The 19299-nt window shown below is 38.8% G+C and overlaps 1 protein-coding gene across 1 annotated transcript in view; it reads left to right on the top strand.

Annotated features, from left to right (window-relative positions):
- Positions 1-14153: 14153 nt before the first annotated feature.
- The window catches only part of LOC149202686 (potassium transporter 5-like), a 145019-nt gene continuing 139873 nt past the window's right edge, over positions 14154-19299 (top strand). The window contains exons 1-2 of the mRNA XM_089401669.1: positions 14154-14255; positions 15237-15462. Of these exons, the coding sequence (XP_089257795.1) occupies positions 14154-14255; positions 15237-15462 (328 nt within the window). The remainder of the gene's footprint in view (positions 14256-15236; positions 15463-19299) is intronic.

Below are 19299 nucleotides of genomic sequence, written 5' to 3'. Positions count from 1 at the left end.
CTGGGGATCGCAATTAGCCTGGGCCGGCATCTAAGCCGTCAATGTCACCATGGGATCGCATCCAGCATGGGTGAGGACCTAGGGGCATCTAAGTTGTCAAAGCCAGGTGGGGGTCGTGCCAAGCATTGGCCAAGACCTAAGGGCATCTAAGCCGAGAAAGTCACCCAGGGATCGCAACCAGCCTGGGCCACACCAGCCCTTAGCTGACTAGATTTTTAGCATTTCTCCTCGCTATAGCACAAGGCACAACCAGCCAACATGAGGTTTGATCCCAGGTCGCCTTGCTGACGAGGCCCATCCTCAACTGGTTGTGCTAACAGGACTTGACAGTATGTTATGTACTTCACTATGAGCTATTTTCAAGGCTTTTATTTTCAGATGGTTTTAAAAAAAAATTGTAATATAAAATCATTGATTGTGGGGAAAACTGCACACTTAAGAATGCTTGTTCTAGAGGCAATCTAGGATGGGTGTCCTCCCGGGAGGTTCTAGGAGGCGATCATGAGAAATTAGTTTGTTACGACTACCTCTCATGGAAATGGTCATAGATGAATGACTTACTTAACACACTTGAATCCCAAAAATGAAATCTAATATAATGCAATGCGAAATCCCCTTAATACTTAAATAAAATCATTGGACACATATTTAAAAAATATGCTTGAATATTGAATCGCAAAAATGAAATCTAATAAAATGCACCGCGAAAGCCGCTCAATACTTAAATAAAATCATTGGACAAATATTTAAAAAACATGCTTGAATATTGCAATTATTTCCATAAATTATTATAAAAAATATATGAGGTATTTACCACATGGTGTTATATTGTGCAAAAAGTATACTAACACTTTCATTTATGTTCCAAAGAAATGTTTAAATAATAATTTTTTAATAATAGTTAAAATTACATATTATTTTTTATATTTAAACATTGTAAATTGTATTGGCCAATACTAGACTAAAAATAATTTCTAAAAAAATATATACTACATCAGAATCCAATAATGCACTAAAATTCTATGTCAGAACTCAATAATACACTAGTGAATGTTACATTTATTTTGAATTTTATGATATAAATAAAATATTAACAAATTTAATATATTAAAAATTATAAACTAATAGAAAAGAAATTTGATTGAAATTATATTAATTTAATGATTAAAAATATATGTTTTTTTAGACATTTAAGAAAAGTAAAATAAGTATACTTATAACTTCATACCTTATTTTATATTAAAACAAAAAAACCAACCATAGACTTGTCATTCGATCTTGAAGTCTCGTCTTTCGTAGTCTTTTCCTTTGGTTTGTCATACTTCTTCTTCTTCTCATTAGAACCCTCATCATAGTGTTCCACCAAATGATCCACAACACCAAAAACCTCCTCAAGTGTCTTAATATTTTGTTTCTTCACTTCATTCTATGCCCAAGGTTTCATACCTATGATAAAGTTGAACACCTTGTCCCTTTCCGCCATGTCAGGAAGTTCCAAAACCACACTTGAGAACTCTCGCTGATATGCCTGTAGACTTCCTACTTGCTTTATATTCTTTATCTTCATCCTTGTATCCATGTTTCGTCTTGTGGACTGAAGTGGGTCTAGAAAGCCTTCTTCATGTCATCCGATGAAGTTATGTCTTCATCATTGCCATTGGCAATCTGATCCATCCTCCTTCGCCACCACATCTTAGCATCCTTTGTCAAGAATTGAGTAGCTACCTTCACTTTGGTTTCCTCATTAGATAATCCTAAGAGCTCGAAGTACTATTCCATATCCCATAGAAAGTTTCCAAGAGTTTTCGCACTCGTTGTTCTGTCATAACAATTTGACTCTTTGACTTTGACATGAGTCACACCTCAACCTGAGTAGTGTATCACAGCCTTCATAAAAACTGAGATCTCATCCAGAGCATCGTCAAGAGCTTGCCACAATTTCAAGATTTCAGCCAAACCTTGATCTCTTGCTTCACCAATCTTCTTGACTTCTTCCTTCGTTAGCATATACTCCCACTCCATCTACTCGTATCGAACCTTGAGGTCTTCAAGTTCCTCTTTCCCCTTCGTATATCCTTCATGAACCTAAATGTTCTGAGCCTTCATCGAATCCATATTGGAACCCAATTGTTTCATACAATCCAATACCCTGTCAAGGAAAGCTTCTCTATCATCTTGGCTAGATTCACCTCGCATCACTTAAGGTTCTTCCAGCATCTCTGCCATCTGCTTTCTTTGAGATCTTGTGTAGACCATAAATTGCAAATCTGAATCACTTGTTAGACTTCTTTGTGCCCAATTCACTTGTTCACTCCGCACGACCAACCATTCACGGGTGCCCTCGCCCAGTTCATCCACCCAATGATCCTCCATTCAACCCATATACGAGCGCCTGCCCGAACTTGCCTTACCCAGCTTACCTGTTCCACTGTGCTCTAGCGTTGCCAAATGACCTGCTGGTTACACTAACTCGGCTATCTACTCGACGCTTTTTTGCGCTCGCCCCCCTTCTACCCGACTCGCACTAACGATCTGACCGTCGACCTGTTCACCAACTTGCCCACTGTCGTGTCTGTGCCTGCTGCCTGCACACCCTACGGCCACCACATAGCTCGCCCAACCTACGGCTGGGGTGCTTTGGCCCCTATGTCTGCCAGCACCTTTCACCCTTAATTCAGAACACCCAAGCTAGCTCACACTTCCTCCTGAGATGAAGACTTGTTCGCCCTTGCTTGAGTGCCAAACTCCATCAAGCCATCCACATACTTATAAACTTCATCTGCCCTTGTGGTCACGTTGGCCCATGCTAGCCCATGGTGGCGAGGTGCGGCACCACTGACCCTTTTCTTTTTAACAATACTAACGATCATGGAATACGTCTTACTTCTATAATTAGAATATTTTCCAACAGCTAGTTACAATCTTTCATTAAACACACAACGGAAAATTTCACATCATAAACATATTATCACCATTAACATTCAAATGCACAACAGAAAAACACGGGAGGGTCAACTCCCTGTAAGTATGAGTCTGCCCGTATTAACAATGATAATATTCAGATTTATACATAAACTTTACAATGGAGGGACACCCTTAGTTTCTCATCTTACTTGCAAAATCTATCTTTCCTGCACTGTCGCGCTGCCTCGCCCAATGATCAGGCAAAGTCACACTAGTCGCTGCCGAACTCGTGACCTGTCACACTTGTCACACAATCGAGCACCCGTTCAACTGTTGTCTCGAATGTGCGCCTACCAGTCTCTCACCCCTGGCACACTTCGTCGCACTTGCTTGTTTCATTGTTTCATCGCGTCGCCTGTCATTGTCCATTCGTTCCTAGTTCACCTCTTCACCGATGCCTTCGCCTGTCGCACACTCTTTCGTTTCGTTCAACTGTGCCCACCACGACCACTCAAAACTCACCTATCGTTTCACCCATTCATCGTGTCGTCGTGCCCGGGGCATTTCTGCCCTGACTCACCCATCGGATCAACACTTCGCACGACCAATCATTCACCGGTGCCCTCGCCCGGTTCGTCCACCGGATGGTCCTTCGTTCAACCTGTAGACGAGCACCCACCGAAGCTTCACCTACCCAGCTTGTCTGTTCCACCGTGCGCGCAAACTCCCAAATGACCTGTTGGTTACACTAACTTGGCTATCTATCCGGCGAACTTGTGCGCCCGCCTGCCTGCTACCCGACCTGCACTAATGATCTGACCGCCGACCTATTCACCAAGTTGCCTGTTGTCATGTTTGCACCTGTGGCATGCACGCTGTGCGGCCACCACAAAGCTCGCCCAACCTGTAGCTAGGGTGCTTCGGCCCCCATGTCCGCATTCACCTCTCACCCTTAATTCGAAACACCCAAGCTAGCTCACATTTCTTCTTGAGATGAAGACTTGTTCACCCTTGCTTGATTTCCAAACTCCATCAAGTCATCCACATACTTATACACTTCTTCTACCCTTGTGGTCACGTCGACCCATGCCAGCCGACCCACCAATTTGGAATTTAATATATTTTTCGCATGTTGTCCCATGGCTGGGGTGCTCCCACCGGGGGCCACCTTGCCATATAAACCTCCATCCAAACACTAAGCCATTTTTCCATCAAACAGCTTCGAATTTTCTCCTGCAGCTACCCAGCTCGTCTGTGCTCCATCGTCGTGCGGCCTTGCCCCAGTCATCCGTAGCTCGGGGGCCTTACAGGGGATGACCCAAGGGCATCTAGCTTGTCAAAGCCACGTAGGGGTCATACCTGGCATGGGCCAGGACCCAGGGGGATCTAAGCTGTCAAAGTCACCTGGGGATCGCAATTAGCTTGTGCCGGCATCTAAGCCGTTAATGTCACCATGGGATCGCATCCAGCATGGGTGAGGACCTAGAGGCATCTAAGTTGTCAAAGCCAGGTGGGGGTCATGCCAAGCATGGGCCAAGACCTAAGGGCATCTAAGCCGACAAAGTCACCCAGGGATCACAACTAGCCTGGGCCACACCAGCCCTTAGCTGACTAGATTTTTAGCATTTCTCCTCGCTATAGCACAAGGCACAACCACCCGACATGAGGTTTGATCCCAGGTTGCCTTGCTGACGAGGCCCATCCTCAACTGGTTGTGCTAACAGGACTTGAAAATATGTTATGTACTTGACTATGAGCTATTTTCAAGGATTTTACTTTCAGATGGTTTTTAAAAAAAAATTGTAATATAAAATCATTGATTGTGGGGAAAACTACACACTTAAGAATGCTTGTTCTAGAGGCAATCTGGAATGGGTGTCCTCTTGGGAAGTTCTGGGAGGCGATCATGAGAAATTAGTTTGTTACGACTACCTCTCATGGAAATGGTCATAGATGAATGACTTACTTAACACACTTGAATCCCAAAAATGAAATCTAATATAATGCAATGCGAAAGCCACTTAATACTTAAATAAAATCATTGGACACATATTTAAAAGACATGCTTGAATATTGAATCGCAAAAATGAAATCTAATAAAATGCACCGCGAAAGCCGCCCAATACTTAAATAAAATCATTGGACAAATATTTAAAAAACATACTTGAATATTGCAATTATTTCCATAAATTATTATAAAAAATATATGAGGTATTTACCACATGGTATTATATTGTGCAAAAGGTATACTAACACTTTCATTTATGTTCCAAAGAAATGTTTAAATAATAATTTTTTAATAATAGTTAAAATTAAATATTTTTTTATATTTAAACATTGTAAATTGTATTGGCCAATACTAAACTAAAAGTAATTTCTAAAAAAATATATACTACATCAGAATCCAATAATGCACTAAAATTCTATGTCAGAACACAATAATACACTAGTGAATGTTACATTTATTTTGACTTTTATCATATTAAATAAAATATTAACAAATTTAATATATTAAAAATTATAAACTAATAGAAAAGAAATTTGATTGAAATTATATTAATTTAATGATTAAAAATATATTTTTTTTAGACATTTAAGAAAAGTAAAATAAGTATACTTATAACTTCATACCTTATCTTATATTAAAACAAAAAAACCAATCATAGAATTGTCATTTGATCTTGAAGTCTCCTCTTTCGTAGTCTTTTCCTTTGGTTTGTCATACTTCTTCTTCTTCTCATTAGAACCCTCATCGTAGTGTTCCACCAAATGATCCACAGCAGCAGAAGCCTCCTCAAGTGTCTTAATATTCTGTTTCTTCACTTCATTCTATGCCCAAGGTTTCATACCTATGATAAAGTTGAACACCTTGTCCCTTTCCACCATGTCAGGAAGTTCCAAAACCACACTTGAGAACTCTCGCTGATATGCCTGTAGACTTCCTACTTGCTTTATATTCTTTATCTTCATCCTTGTATCCCATGTTTCGTCTTGTGGACTGAAGTGGGTCTGCAAAGCCTTCTTCATGTCATCCGATGAAGTTATGTCTTCATCATTGCCATTGGCAATCTGATCCATCCTCCTTTGCCACCACATCTTAGCATCCTTTGTCAAGAATTGAGTAGCTACCTTCACTTTGGATTCCTCATTGGATAATCCCAAGAGCTCCAAGTACTATTCCATATCCCATAGAAAGTTTCCAAGAGTTTTCGCACTCGTTGTTCCATCATAACAATCCGGCTCTTTGACTTTGACATGAGTCACACCTCAACCTGAGTAGTGTATCACAGCCTTCTTAAAAACTGAGATATCATCCAAAGCATCGTCAAGAGCTTGCCACAATTTCAAGATTTCAGCCAAACCTTGATCTCTTGCTTCACCAATCTTCTTGACTTCTTCCTTCGTTAGCATATACTCCCATTCCGTCTACTCGTATCGAACCTTGAGGTCTTCAAATTCCTCTTTCACCTTCGTATATCCTTCATGAACCTAAATGTTCTGAGCCTTCATTGAAGCCATATTGGAACCCAACTATTCCATACGATCCAATACCCTGTCAAGGAAAGCTTCTCTATCATCTTGGCTAGATTCACCTCACATCACTTAAGGTTCTTCCAGCATCTCTTCCATCTGCTTTCTTTGCGATCTTGTGTAGACCATAAATTGCAAATCTGAATCACCTGTCAGACTTCTTTGTCACGTATCAGCCTCTAAATCAAGGCTTTGATCCCAACTGTCATGCCCCTACACTGGCGGTAATCTTCCAACTACACTATACGAGGTGCGACACCACTGACCCTTTTCTTTTTAACAATACTAACGATCCTGGAATACGTCTTACTTATATAATTAGAATATTTTCCAAGAACTAAGTACAATCTTTCATTAAACACACAGTGAAAACTTTCACATCATAAACATATTATCACCATTAACATTCAAATGCCCAACAAAATAACATGGGAGGGGCAACTCCCTGTAAGTATGAGTCTGCCCGTATTAACAATGATAATATTCAGATTTATACATAAACTTTACAATGGAGGGAAACCCCAAGTTTCTCCTCTTACTTGCAAAATCTATCTTTCCTACACTCTTGTGCAGCCTCGCCCAACAACTGGGAAATGTCACACGAGTTGCTTCCCAACTCGTGCACCTTATACACTTGTCGCACAATCGGGCACCCATTTAACCATCATGTCAAATTTTCACACCTACCAGTCGTTCACCTTTGGCGCACTTCATCGCACTTACTTGTTTCACCATTCATCGTGCCGCCCGTCGCCGTTCACCCGTGCCCGGTTCACCCATTCACTGACGCCTTCACCTATCGCATGCTCTTTCATTTCGTTTGAGCACGCCCACCACGGCCGCTCAAAACTCACCTATCATTTCACCCGTTCGTCGTGTCGTTGTGCCCAGGGCGCGTCTAACCGAGTCACCCATTGGCACAACACTTTGCACCACCAACCGTTCACTGGTGCCCTCACCCGGTTCATCCACCAGACGGTCCTCTGTTCAACCCATATATGAGCACCCACCCGATCATTCCTTACCCGGTTTGCCCATTCCACCGTGTGCTCGCATTGCCAAATGACCTGCTGGTTACACTAACTCGACTATCTACCTAGCGCCCGTGTGTGCCCACCCACCTGCTACCTGATCTGGACTAACGACCTGACCACCAACCTGTTCACCAACTTGCCTGTTGTCGTGTCTACGCCTACGGCCTGCACACCCTGCGGCCACCACACAGCTCACCCAACCTATGGCTAGGGTACTTCGGCCCCTATGTCCACGTGCACCTTTCACCCTTAATTCAGAACGCCCAAGCTAGCTCAACTTCTTCTTGAGATGAAGACTTGTTCGCACTTTCTTAATTGCCAAACTCCATCAAGCCATCCACATACTTATACACTTCATCTGACCTTGTGGTCATGTCAGCCCATGCCAACCGACCCACCAATTCGGCGTTTCATCTATTTTCAGCATGTCAACCCATGACTGGGGCAACCCCACCGATACCACCTCGTCGTATAAACCTCCGTCCAAACACTTAGCCATTTTGCCATCAAACGACTTCTCATTTTCTCCTGCGACTACCCAGCTCGTTCACGCTCCATCGTTGTGAGGCCTTGCCTCAGTCATCCACAGCTTGGGGGCCTTACATGGGAGGACCCAAGGGCATCTAAGTTGTCAAATCCACGTGGGGGTCGTACCGTGCATGGGGCAGGACCTAGGGGCATCTAAGCCGTCAAAGTCACAAGCGGATCGCAATTAGCCTGGGTCGACATGTAAGCCGTTAATGTCACCATGGGATTGCATCCGGCATGGGCGAGGACCCAGGGACATCAAAGTTGTCAAAGCCACGCAGGGGTCATGCCAAGCATGGGCCAAGACCCAGCGGCATCTAAGCCGTCAAAGTCACTCAGGGATTGCAACCAGCCTGGGCCACGCCAGCCCTTAGCTGACTGGATTTTTAGCATTTCTCCTCCCTATAACACAAGGCACAACCACCCAACATGAGGTTTGATGCTAGGTCACCTTGATGACGAGGCCCATCCTCAACCGGTTGTCCTAGCAGGACTTGACAATATGTTATGTACTTGACTATGAGCTATTTTCAAGGATTTTATTTTCAGATGGTTTTTTAAAAATATTAGTAATATAAAATCATTGATTGTGGGGAAAACTACACACTTAAGAATGCTTGTTCCAGAGGAAATTTGCGATGGGTGACCTCCCGGGAAGTTCTGGGAGGCGATCATGAGAAATTAGTTTGTTACAACTACTTTCATGGAAATTGTCATGGACGAATGACTTACTTAACGCACTTGAATCCCAAAAATGAAATCTAATATAATGCATTGCGAAAGCCCCTCAATAATTAAATAAAATCATTGGACACATATTTAAAAAACATGCTTGAATATTGAATCGCAAAAATGAAATCTAATATAATGCACCATGGAAGCCCCTCAATACTTAAATAAAATCATTGGACAGATATCTATAAAACATGCTTGAATATTGCAATTATTTCCATAAATTATTATAAAAAATATGTGAGGTATTTACCACATGGTATTATATTGTGCAAAAACTATACTAACACTTTCATTTATGTTCCAAAGAAATGTTTAAATAATAATTTTTTAATAATAGTTAAAATTAAATATTATTTTTTATATTTAAACATTGTAAATTGTATTGGCCAATACTAGACTAAAACTAATTTCTAAAAAAATATATACTACATCAGAATCCAATAATGCACTAAATTTCTATGTCAGAACTCAATAATACACTAGCGAATCTTACATTTATTTTCACTTTTATGATATTAAATAAAATATTAACAAATTTAATATATTAAAAATTATAAACTAATAGAAAAGAAATTTGATTGAAATTATATTAATTTAATGATTAAAAATATATGTTTTTTAGACATTTAAGAAAAGTAAAATAAGTATACTTATAACTTCATACCTTATTTTATATTAAAACAAAAAAACCAACCATAGACTTGTGATTCGATCTTGAAGTCTCCTCTTTCATAGCCTTTTCCTTCGGCTTGTCATACTTCTTCTTCTCATTAGAACCCTCATCGTAGTGTTCCACCAAACGATCCACATCAGCAAAAGCCTCTTCAAGTGTCTTAATCTTTTGTTTCTTCACTTCATTCCACACCCAAGGTTTCATACCTATGATAAAGTTGAACACCTTTTCCCTTTCTACCATGTCAGGAAGTTCCAAAACCACTCTTGAGAACTCTCGCTGATATGCCTGTAGACTTCCTGTTTGCTTTCTATTCTTTATCTTCATCCTCGCATCCCATGTTTTGTCTTGTGGACTAAAGTGGGTCTGCAAAGCCTTCTTCATGTCCTCCCATGAAGTTATGTCTTCAACATTGCCATTGGCAATCTGATCCATCGTCCTTCGCCACCACATCTTAGCATCCTTTGTCAAGAATTGAGTAGATACCTTCACTTTGGTTTCCTTATCGAATAATCATAAGAGCTCCAAGTACTGTTCCATATCCCATAGAAAGTTTCCAAGAGTTTTCGCACTCCTTGTTCCATCATAACAATCTGGCTCTTCGACTTTGACATGAGTCAAGCCTCCACCTGAGTAGTGTCTCACAACCTTGTTAAAAACTACAATCTCATCCAGAGCATTGTCAAGAGCTCTCCACAATTTCAAGATTTCAGCCAAGCCTTGATCTCTTGCTTCACCAATCTTCTTGACTTCTTCCTTCGTTAGCGTATATTCCCATTCCGTCTACCTATATCGAACCTTGAGGTCTTCAAGTTCCTCTTTCACCTTCGCATAGCCTTCATGAACCTGCATGTTCTCGGCCTTCATCTCGAAGCCATATTGGAACCCAATTCTTCCATACGATCCAATACCCTGTCAAGGAAATCTTCTCTATTATCTTGGCTAGATTCACCTCGCATCACCTGAGGTTCTTCCGCCATCTCTGCCATCTGCTTTCTTTGCGATCTTGTGTAGGCCATAAATTGCAAATCTAAATCACCTGTCAGATTTATTCGTCATGTATCGGCCTCTAAATCAAGGCTCTGATCCCAACTGTCATGCCCCTACACTGGCAGTAATCTCCCAACTGCACTATAGGAGTTGCGACACCACTAACCCTTTTCTTTTTAACAATACTAATGATCATGGAATACGTCTTACTTCTATAATTAGAATATTTTCCAACAACTAAGTACAATCTTTCGTTAAATACACAGCGAAAACTTTCACATCATAAACATATTATCACCATTAACATTCAAATGCACAACAGAATAACATGGGAGGGGAAACTCCTTATAAGTATGAGTCTGCCCGTATTAACAATGATAATATTCAGATTTATACATAAACTTTACAATGGGAGGAAACCCCAAGTTTCTCCTCTTACTTGCAAAATCTATCTTTCTTACACTATCGTGCAGCCTTGCCCAACGACTGGGAAAAGTCACACGAGTTGCTGCCCAACTCGTGCACCTGTCACACTTTTCGCACAATCGGGCACCCGTTCAATCATCGTGTCGAATGTGCACACCTACCAGTCATTCACCCCTGGCGCAGTTCATCGGACTTTCTTGTTTCGTCATTTCATCATGCCGCCCGTCATCGTTCACCCGTGCCTAGTTCACTTGTTCACCAATGCCTTCGCCTGTCGCACACTCTTTCGATTTGTTCGAGCGCACCCACCACGACCGCTCAAAACTCACCTATCGTTTCACCCATTCATCGTGTCGTCATGCCCGGGGCGCGTCTGCCCAACTCACCCATCTGCACAACACTCTGCATGACCAACCATTCACCAGCGCCCTCGCCTAGTTCGTCCACCCAACGATCCTCCATTCAACCCATATACGAGCGCCCGCCCGAACTTGCCTTACCCAGCTTGCCCGTTCCACTGTGTGCTAGCACTTCCAAACAACCTACTGGTTACACTAACCCGGCTATCTACACGGCGCTTGTTTGCGCTCGCCCCCCTTCTACCCGACTCGCACTAACGATCTGACCGTCAACCTGTTCACCAACTTGCCCGCTGTCGTGTCTGCGCTTGCTGCCTGCACACCCTACGGCCACCACACAGTTCGCCCAACCTGCGGCTAGGGTGCTTTGGCCCCTATGTCTGCCAGCACCTTTCACCCTTAATTTAGAACACCCAAGCTAGCTCACACTTCTTGTTGAGATGAAGACTTGTTCGCACTTGCTTGAGTGCCAAACTCCATCAAGCCATCCATATACTTATAAACTTCATCTACCCTTGTGGTCACGTTGGCCCATGCTAGCCGACGCACCAATTCAGTGTTTCATCTATTTTCCACACGTCGGCCCATGGCTGGGGCACCCCCACCTGGGACCACCTCGCCATATAAACCTCCATCCAAACACTTAGCCATTTTTCCATCAAACGGCTTCACATTTTCTCCTGCGGCTACCCAGCTCGTCCATGCACCATCATCGTGCAGCCATGCCCCAGTCATCTATAGCTCGGGGGCCTTACAGGGGACGACCCAAGGGCATCTAAGTTGTCAAAGCCATGTGGGGGTCGTACCTGGCATGGGCCAGGATCCAGGGGCATCTAAGCCGTTAAAGTCACCTGGGGATCACAAATAGCCTAGGCCAGCATCTAAGTCGTCAATGTCACCATGGGATCGCATCTAGCATAGGCGAGGAGCTAGGGGCATCTAAGTTGTCAAAGCCATGGAGGGGTCGTGCTAAGCATGGGACAATACCCAGGGGCATCTAAGCCGACAAAGTCACCCGGGGATAGCAACCAGTCTGGGCCACACCGGCCCTTAGCTGACTTGATTTTTAGCATTTCTCCTCCCTATAGCACAAGGCACAACCACTCAACATGACATTTGATGCTAGGTAGCCTTGCTGACGAGGCCCATCCTCAACCGGTTGTCCTAGCGGAACTTGACAATATGTTATGTACTTGACTATGAGCTATTTTCAAGGATTTTATTTCAGACGGTTTTTTAAAAATATTTGTAATATAAAATCATTGATTATGGGGAAAACTGCACACTTAAGAATGCTTGTTCCAAAGGAAATTTGGGATGGGTGACCTCCCGGGAAGTTCTAGGTGGCAATCATGAGAAATTAGTTTGTTACGACTACCTCTCATGGAAATGGTCATAGATGAATGACTTACTTAACGCACTTGAATCCCAAAAATTAAATCTAATATAATGCACTGCGAAAGCCCGTCAATACTTAAATAAAATCATTGGACACATATTTAAAAAACATGCTTGAATACTGCATCGCAAAAGTGAAATCTAATATAATGCACAGTGAAAGCCCCTTAATACTTAAATAAAATCATTGGACAAATATTTATAATACATACTTGAATATTGCAATTATTTCCATAAATTATTATAAAAAATATATGAGGTATTTACCACATGGTATTATATTGTGCAAAAACTATACTAACACTTTCATTTATGTTCCAAAGAAATGTTTAAATAATAATTTTTTAATAATAGTTAAAATTAAATATTATTTTTTATATTTAAACATTGTAAATTGTATTGGTCAATACTAGACTAAAAGTAATTTCTAAAAAAATATATACTACATCAGAATCCAATAATGCACTAAAATTCTATGTCAGAACTGAATAATACACTAATGAATGTTACATTTATTTTGACTTTTATGATATTAAATAATATTAACAAATTTAATATATTAAAAATTATAAACTAATAGAAAAGAAATTTGACTGAAATTATATTAATTTAATGATAAAAATATATGTTTTTTAGACATTTAAGAAAAGCAAAATAAGTATACTTATAACTTCATACCTTATTTTATATTAAAACAAAAAAATCCACCATAGACTTGTCATTCGATCTTGAAGTCTCCTCTTTCATAGTCTTTTCCTTCGGTTTGTCATACTTCTTCTTCTTCTTATTAGAACCCTCATCATAGTGTTCCACCAAACGATCCACAGCAGCAAAAGCCTCCTCAAGTGTCTTAATCTTTTGTTTCTTCACTTCATTCGGCGTCCAAGGTTTCAGACCTATGATAAAGTTGAACACCTTGTCCCTTTCCGCCATGTCAAGAAGTTCAAAAACCACACTTGATAACTCTCGCTGATATGCCTCTGGACTTCTTGTTTGTTTTATATTCTTTATCTTCATCCTTGCATCCCATGTTTCATCTTGTGGACTGAAGTGGGTCTGCAAAGCGTTCTTCATGTCATCCCACGAAGTTATGTCTTCAGCATTGCCATTGGCAATCTGATCCATCCTCCCTTGCCACCACATCTTAACATCCTGTGCTGCAGTTACCGAAGCAAATTGAAACATTTCCAGATAATTTTATATACTGGAGAGCCGTGTCAACTAGAACTAGCCCAAATAAAAATTGAAGATAATCGGTTTCGAGCTTTTGAAATTACATGGAGATCCAACCAGTGCCATCCGATCTCTTTCATTTTCAATCGTGTTCAATAAGATATCAGCAGACCAGGCGTGCAGTATTTTCACAGTAAACGCCTGTCCTCGGGATTAGTTGTCATTACACCAATAATTGAATGCAGTAAACACCGCCGGTGGTTCGTTGACTTTGAAACAATAATTGAATGAGGTTTCGAGTGCCGCTCCTGCAGCTATAAATATGGTATTTTCAGCCCAACTTCATTCCGACCTTTCTAGCTTTAATATTTCGGAGTGAAGGTAGTCTCTGTGGAAGAAGAGATGGCAAGGGTTGGAGTGCAGAGAGGAGGTAGTATTTTAAATGGAGGACGGGCCGATTCGTTGGATGTCGAGTCCAGTAGAGTTTTGAAGACCCATCAAGGTGTGAAGGTCGGTATCACTTTTTTCCTGTGCACTATGTTTATATTTTCTTTTTGAACGACGTATTTATTTTGTGGAAATGTTTTCTGTTACACTAAAATTTATACTTGCTAGTAAATTTTCTAAATTGGTATTAAGATATTTAGGTAGTTATGGTTTTCATAAAGGTGCATTGATTTTTGAGTGTTAGTAAATTTTCTAAAATACATCACCTTAAATATAGTTAGGCGAATTGAACCTGATGCGTCTATTTTGTGAAAAGGTTTCCTGCTACACTAAAATTTATAAATGTTAATAAACTTTCCAAACTGGTAATTAAGATATTTAGGTAGTAATTATAGATTTCATAAAAATGCATTGATTCTTTCGACAGTCAATTTTTTAAATTAATAAAATGGCAATTATAAATTTCATAGAGAAACTGATTCTTCCAATCACTCACTTCAAATATAGTTAGGGAAATTGAACCTAAATCTAAGTTCTGATACTATAAAGAAGTTAGCATAGCTAAGAGAATTGATACTATAAAGAAGTTTGCATAGCTAGGGGAATTGAACCTAGATCCAAACTCTGATATTATAAAGAAATTTGCAGTTACACCAAACTTCGCCACAGTTTGTAAACTTTTCAAACAAATAACTAAAATCCCCCGAATAAAAATAATAAATGATATAAAAGTAGGGTGATTCTTCCAACGCTTTGTTATCGTTTAGGGGAGAAATACATAAATTATAAAAAATAAATCAAATTTTCTACGATTATATAACATATTAGTTTACGTGTTTCTTGTTACTATGTTCGTCTTGTTAGTCATTTGATTAATTTAATGTGATAGGCTTATGATATCCGTGAAACAACTTTATTTTTCATAATAAAACCGCTTTTTATTTATTCAACCATGTTTGACTCCGTGCCAGCATTTGGACAATATAGTTCTTGGGCTTTGCAGGCTGTAACATCATTTGTATTGTTGTTATTTTGCAGGTGCTAACCACCACCGCCACTCTCAGTTTGGCATTTCAGACACTTGGTGTCGTTTACGGAGACATAGGGACTTTTCCACTCTATGTATATACTAGCATTTTCCCAAACGGGATCGATAATACAGAGGACGTTATTGGAGCTTTCTCTATCATAATATATTCGCTCACTCTGTTGCCACTTCTCAAATATTGTTTCATTGTACTTTGGGCCAATGATAATGGAGAAGGTATGAGATTTCTTTTGATAGTTTGTTTTATATATAAACTGTGAGATAGACCTGATTCCCAAAATATGCTTTAAACCTATGAGGAAGTCAATTTTAGTTTGAGTTGTGATGTATTTAAATCAGGGGTATACAACCTATGAGGAAGTCAATTTTAATTTGAGTTTTGATGTATCTATGAAATTAGGGCTATAGTATAGTTATAATACTGGAAAAAAATATTATAATTTGTTTCATAGTTTGAGTTTTCATATATTTATGAAATCAGGGATATAGTTACTATACTGGAAAAATTTATTATAATTTGATTGTTAATTTGGTAATAACATATATGAGACTAATATTGTTAAATTAGATAACTGTTTATTTATTTGAAAGTGGATATAAATATATGAAAATAATTAATATGTTATTTGTTAAAAAAAATTATTTTTTATTTATTTCTAACTGTGTAATATATAAAATTAGGTGAGAGACAATTAATGGTTGGTTGAACAGTCTCAAATAAACATAGAAATAATATTAGAAAATTTTGAAAAGTGGATACATCATTTTTATTAAAAAAATAATTACATTATTTTGAATAATCTATTTATTATTAGTAAAGTTAGACTTTCACCTTTTCCAAATACTTTTAGTTTTGAAATGAGAAATTATTACTTTATTTATAAAAATTATTAATAATATTTTTATTTATAATTAAATTAAAAATAAATAATCCTTTAATAAAAGTTTGTACTAATATTTATATTTTTTAAATTAATATTTCATCTTTTTAATTTAAATTTGATTTTTTTATTTAAATAAAGGCTATATAGTAGCGAGTACCTACCACTTACCTTAAATATAGTTTAATTAAACAAAAATATAACGAAGACAAAATTTCATCACAAAAATAATACAACTAATAAATATTTTATTTTTAAATGTCATCACCAAAACTTAAGAAATATGATTATGTAATAATTCTTATATTAACATACATATATCTGATGATGATGATGATGGTGGTTAACCTCCACTGAGACCAAAATTTGGTCTATCGGACCTAAAGAAACAAATTATTTAGTTTGATTTAAGATTTTATGCTCAAAAAGCTTGGAGAGAAGCCTCCCGAGCTCACTGTAATTTTGACAACGTAAAAGGCTAGGAAGGTCAGTATTGCAATAAAGGTTTTGAAACTGAGATCTAGTGTGGTTATACGTGGGGCACTCTAAGAGGAAGTAATTTTCATTCTCGATGTTCGTATTCTCACAGAGATGGTAGAACCTTTCCATCCATGGTGTTTTAGGAACTACCCAACGACCCGTTTCACTATGGAGCTCATGAGAGTTCGTTCTTAGCTATATTAATTTTCTTCTTTGAGCTAGATAAAACAGGGAGATACTTTCAATTTTCTAGGGTGGGGTTGATGAACACTTTATAATATCTTAATTTTCTTTTAGCTGCGAAATCTTTCTCACACCACATTTTTTCTCTGAACTTAAAAGTAACAAGATTTTTAACGTTATTAATCATGTTTTGCAATGCAACATTCTCGTCGATCTCCCAATGGTTTAACGAGGCCCTAGTGTCTTTATACCAACTTCGTTTGAGCCCTGGGTGGTTTTGGCTAGAATTTAAAGTTAGCTTAAGAAGTCTATGGTTTCCTATGTTATTGAGTTTGTGCTTGTACAATAGAAGCCTAGTCATAGCTAGGCTCTCGATAGGGGAAAGACCCACTTCTATAAGGAGAATAGGATAGGGTGTGTTTCTTTGAATTTTGAGGTTATACGTTATAAAATTCTTATGGATTTTCTCAATCTTTCTCCGGGATTCTCTAGAGATGCTACAAGCCCAAACCTCACATCCATATAAGATAACAAGAGTGACTAAAGTTTCAAAGAGGAACTTTTTTCTATCCCACATTACAAGGTTTTTCGTTTTACAATTATTTTCAAGACCAAAATAAGCTTTCCATCCCCCATCAATCCTTTTCTTAATGCTATAGTTCTAGTTGAGCTTGTGATGAATATCAATTCCTAGGTAGTTGTAGGAAGACACTTCCTCCAAGTTAATATTGTCATACATAAAATTATCGTAAGTGTCCTTCTTGGATTTGATAATCATAACTTTTGTTTCATAAGTGTGAACACGCATATCCATGGTAGAGCAGAAATCCTTAAGAAGTATAAGTTGCTTATCAAGATCAGATGGGCACCTTGTAAGAAGAACAATATCGTCAGAGTAGAGAACAAGGATGATGACTGTCCCAGCTAAGATCATGCTAGCACATCCTGCTTCCTCTAAAAATCCTTCTAGCTTGTCGATGTAAATGCCAAATAAGGTAGGGGAGAGGGGGCAACCTTGTTTAACTCCGATATTACACTTAATATCTTTCGACCACCCCTCATTGCTCTTTAGGTTGGCAATTACATTCTCGTATAACCTTATAATGACAACTCTCAACACAAAAGGAACCTTTAGCTCTTCTAATCTGTTTCAAAAGTTATTTCTAGGAACCATATCGAAAGCCTTTCTAAAGTCCACAAAGAAACAAAAGAGATTGGATTTATCATTGCAGAATTCCTCCACAATGATCCTAAGCGTAATGAGGTGGTCTGTTGTCAAGTGTTGCTTTCTAAAACCTGCTTAGCCTTTAGCCCGCTTACCTTCACTTTCAAGCCATATGCTCAACTTCCTTTCCAAAATAATACCATATAACTTGGCTAGGAAGGGGCTGATCATAGTTGTCTGATAATTAGTCGGGTTATTTGTATCCCCACTTTTAAAAATAGGGGTAATGAGGCTTTGAGTCCATAGTTTAGGGAACCCTTGCTTGAGCACTTGATTTAAAAGCTTGTGAATGTGGGGGATGAGGACAGGACCTCCAATTTTTAAGATTTCCGCATGGTAACCTTCAATCTCCTTAGCTTTCCCATTAGCCAAGCGATTAATCCCAAAATCATTGTCTTCTAATGAGAAAAATTCTTTCGCTATGATTAGGGTTTCAAAGTTATCTTTGACATTTGGAGATTCATAGAGCTTTTTAAGATAGGAATTCCAGTCGTGTAAAGCAATTTTATTATTATCTTTAGTTTTCCTAGTTAGAATCTTCCTCCAAAATTTCTTAGGAGCTATCTTAGAGAGGTGTAAGAGATTCTCTTGTCTTTTATGAATATACTTCCTTTTTTTCCTTTTAGTTAGGGCTTTGTATATTTTTATCTTGCCAATTTTAAGAGATTCATCAAAAACTTCCTTAATTTCTCTCCTCGCACTTTTACAATCTTTTTCATACCATGGGTTGATTTTGCTATTTCTTTTATTACTTGAAACTTCAATTGAAAACTTGTTAATAGAATATGAGAGGATTGTAGTAAAACTATGATAGAGATCTTCTATGTTGTCTATACTGGATAAAGGAAGCAAAGTAGTTTTTAATTCATTTAGAAAGAATTTTTTTTATTTCTATCAAAGATTAACTTATTTTGGATATAAGGATTATCTTCTATGGGATATCTGTGCATGACAAAATTGAGAGTTATAAGTAAAGGCCTATGATCAGAGTCAGGCTTGTGGTCATTTAAGATGTCAAAATTTGTTATTTCGTTGTATAGAGGGAGATCGGAGATAACATAGTCTACCACGTTGCTACCAAGCCCATGGATGTAGATCATATGGCTAGAATTGGGCGACCTCCTTAAACCGTTGCAAATTATGGGATCTTGAGCACTACAGAGCTTGACTAGCTCCGACCCAAACAAATTCTCCCCGAGATCTTCAGAGCTCCTTTTGTACCGGCTAACCAGAGGAAGGTCTTCATCTTACCAAAGAGGATTAGGGTTGGAATGATTACTTAGA

This window comes from Pinus tabuliformis, chromosome 2_1 (assembly GCF_031772625.1).
Source record: "Pinus tabuliformis cultivar Carrire ecotype Pingquan chromosome 2_1, CPIR1, whole genome shotgun sequence".
Taxonomy (NCBI): domain Eukaryota; kingdom Viridiplantae; phylum Streptophyta; class Pinopsida; order Pinales; family Pinaceae; genus Pinus; species Pinus tabuliformis.
This window is presented reverse-complemented; position numbering and strand designations above follow the sequence as displayed.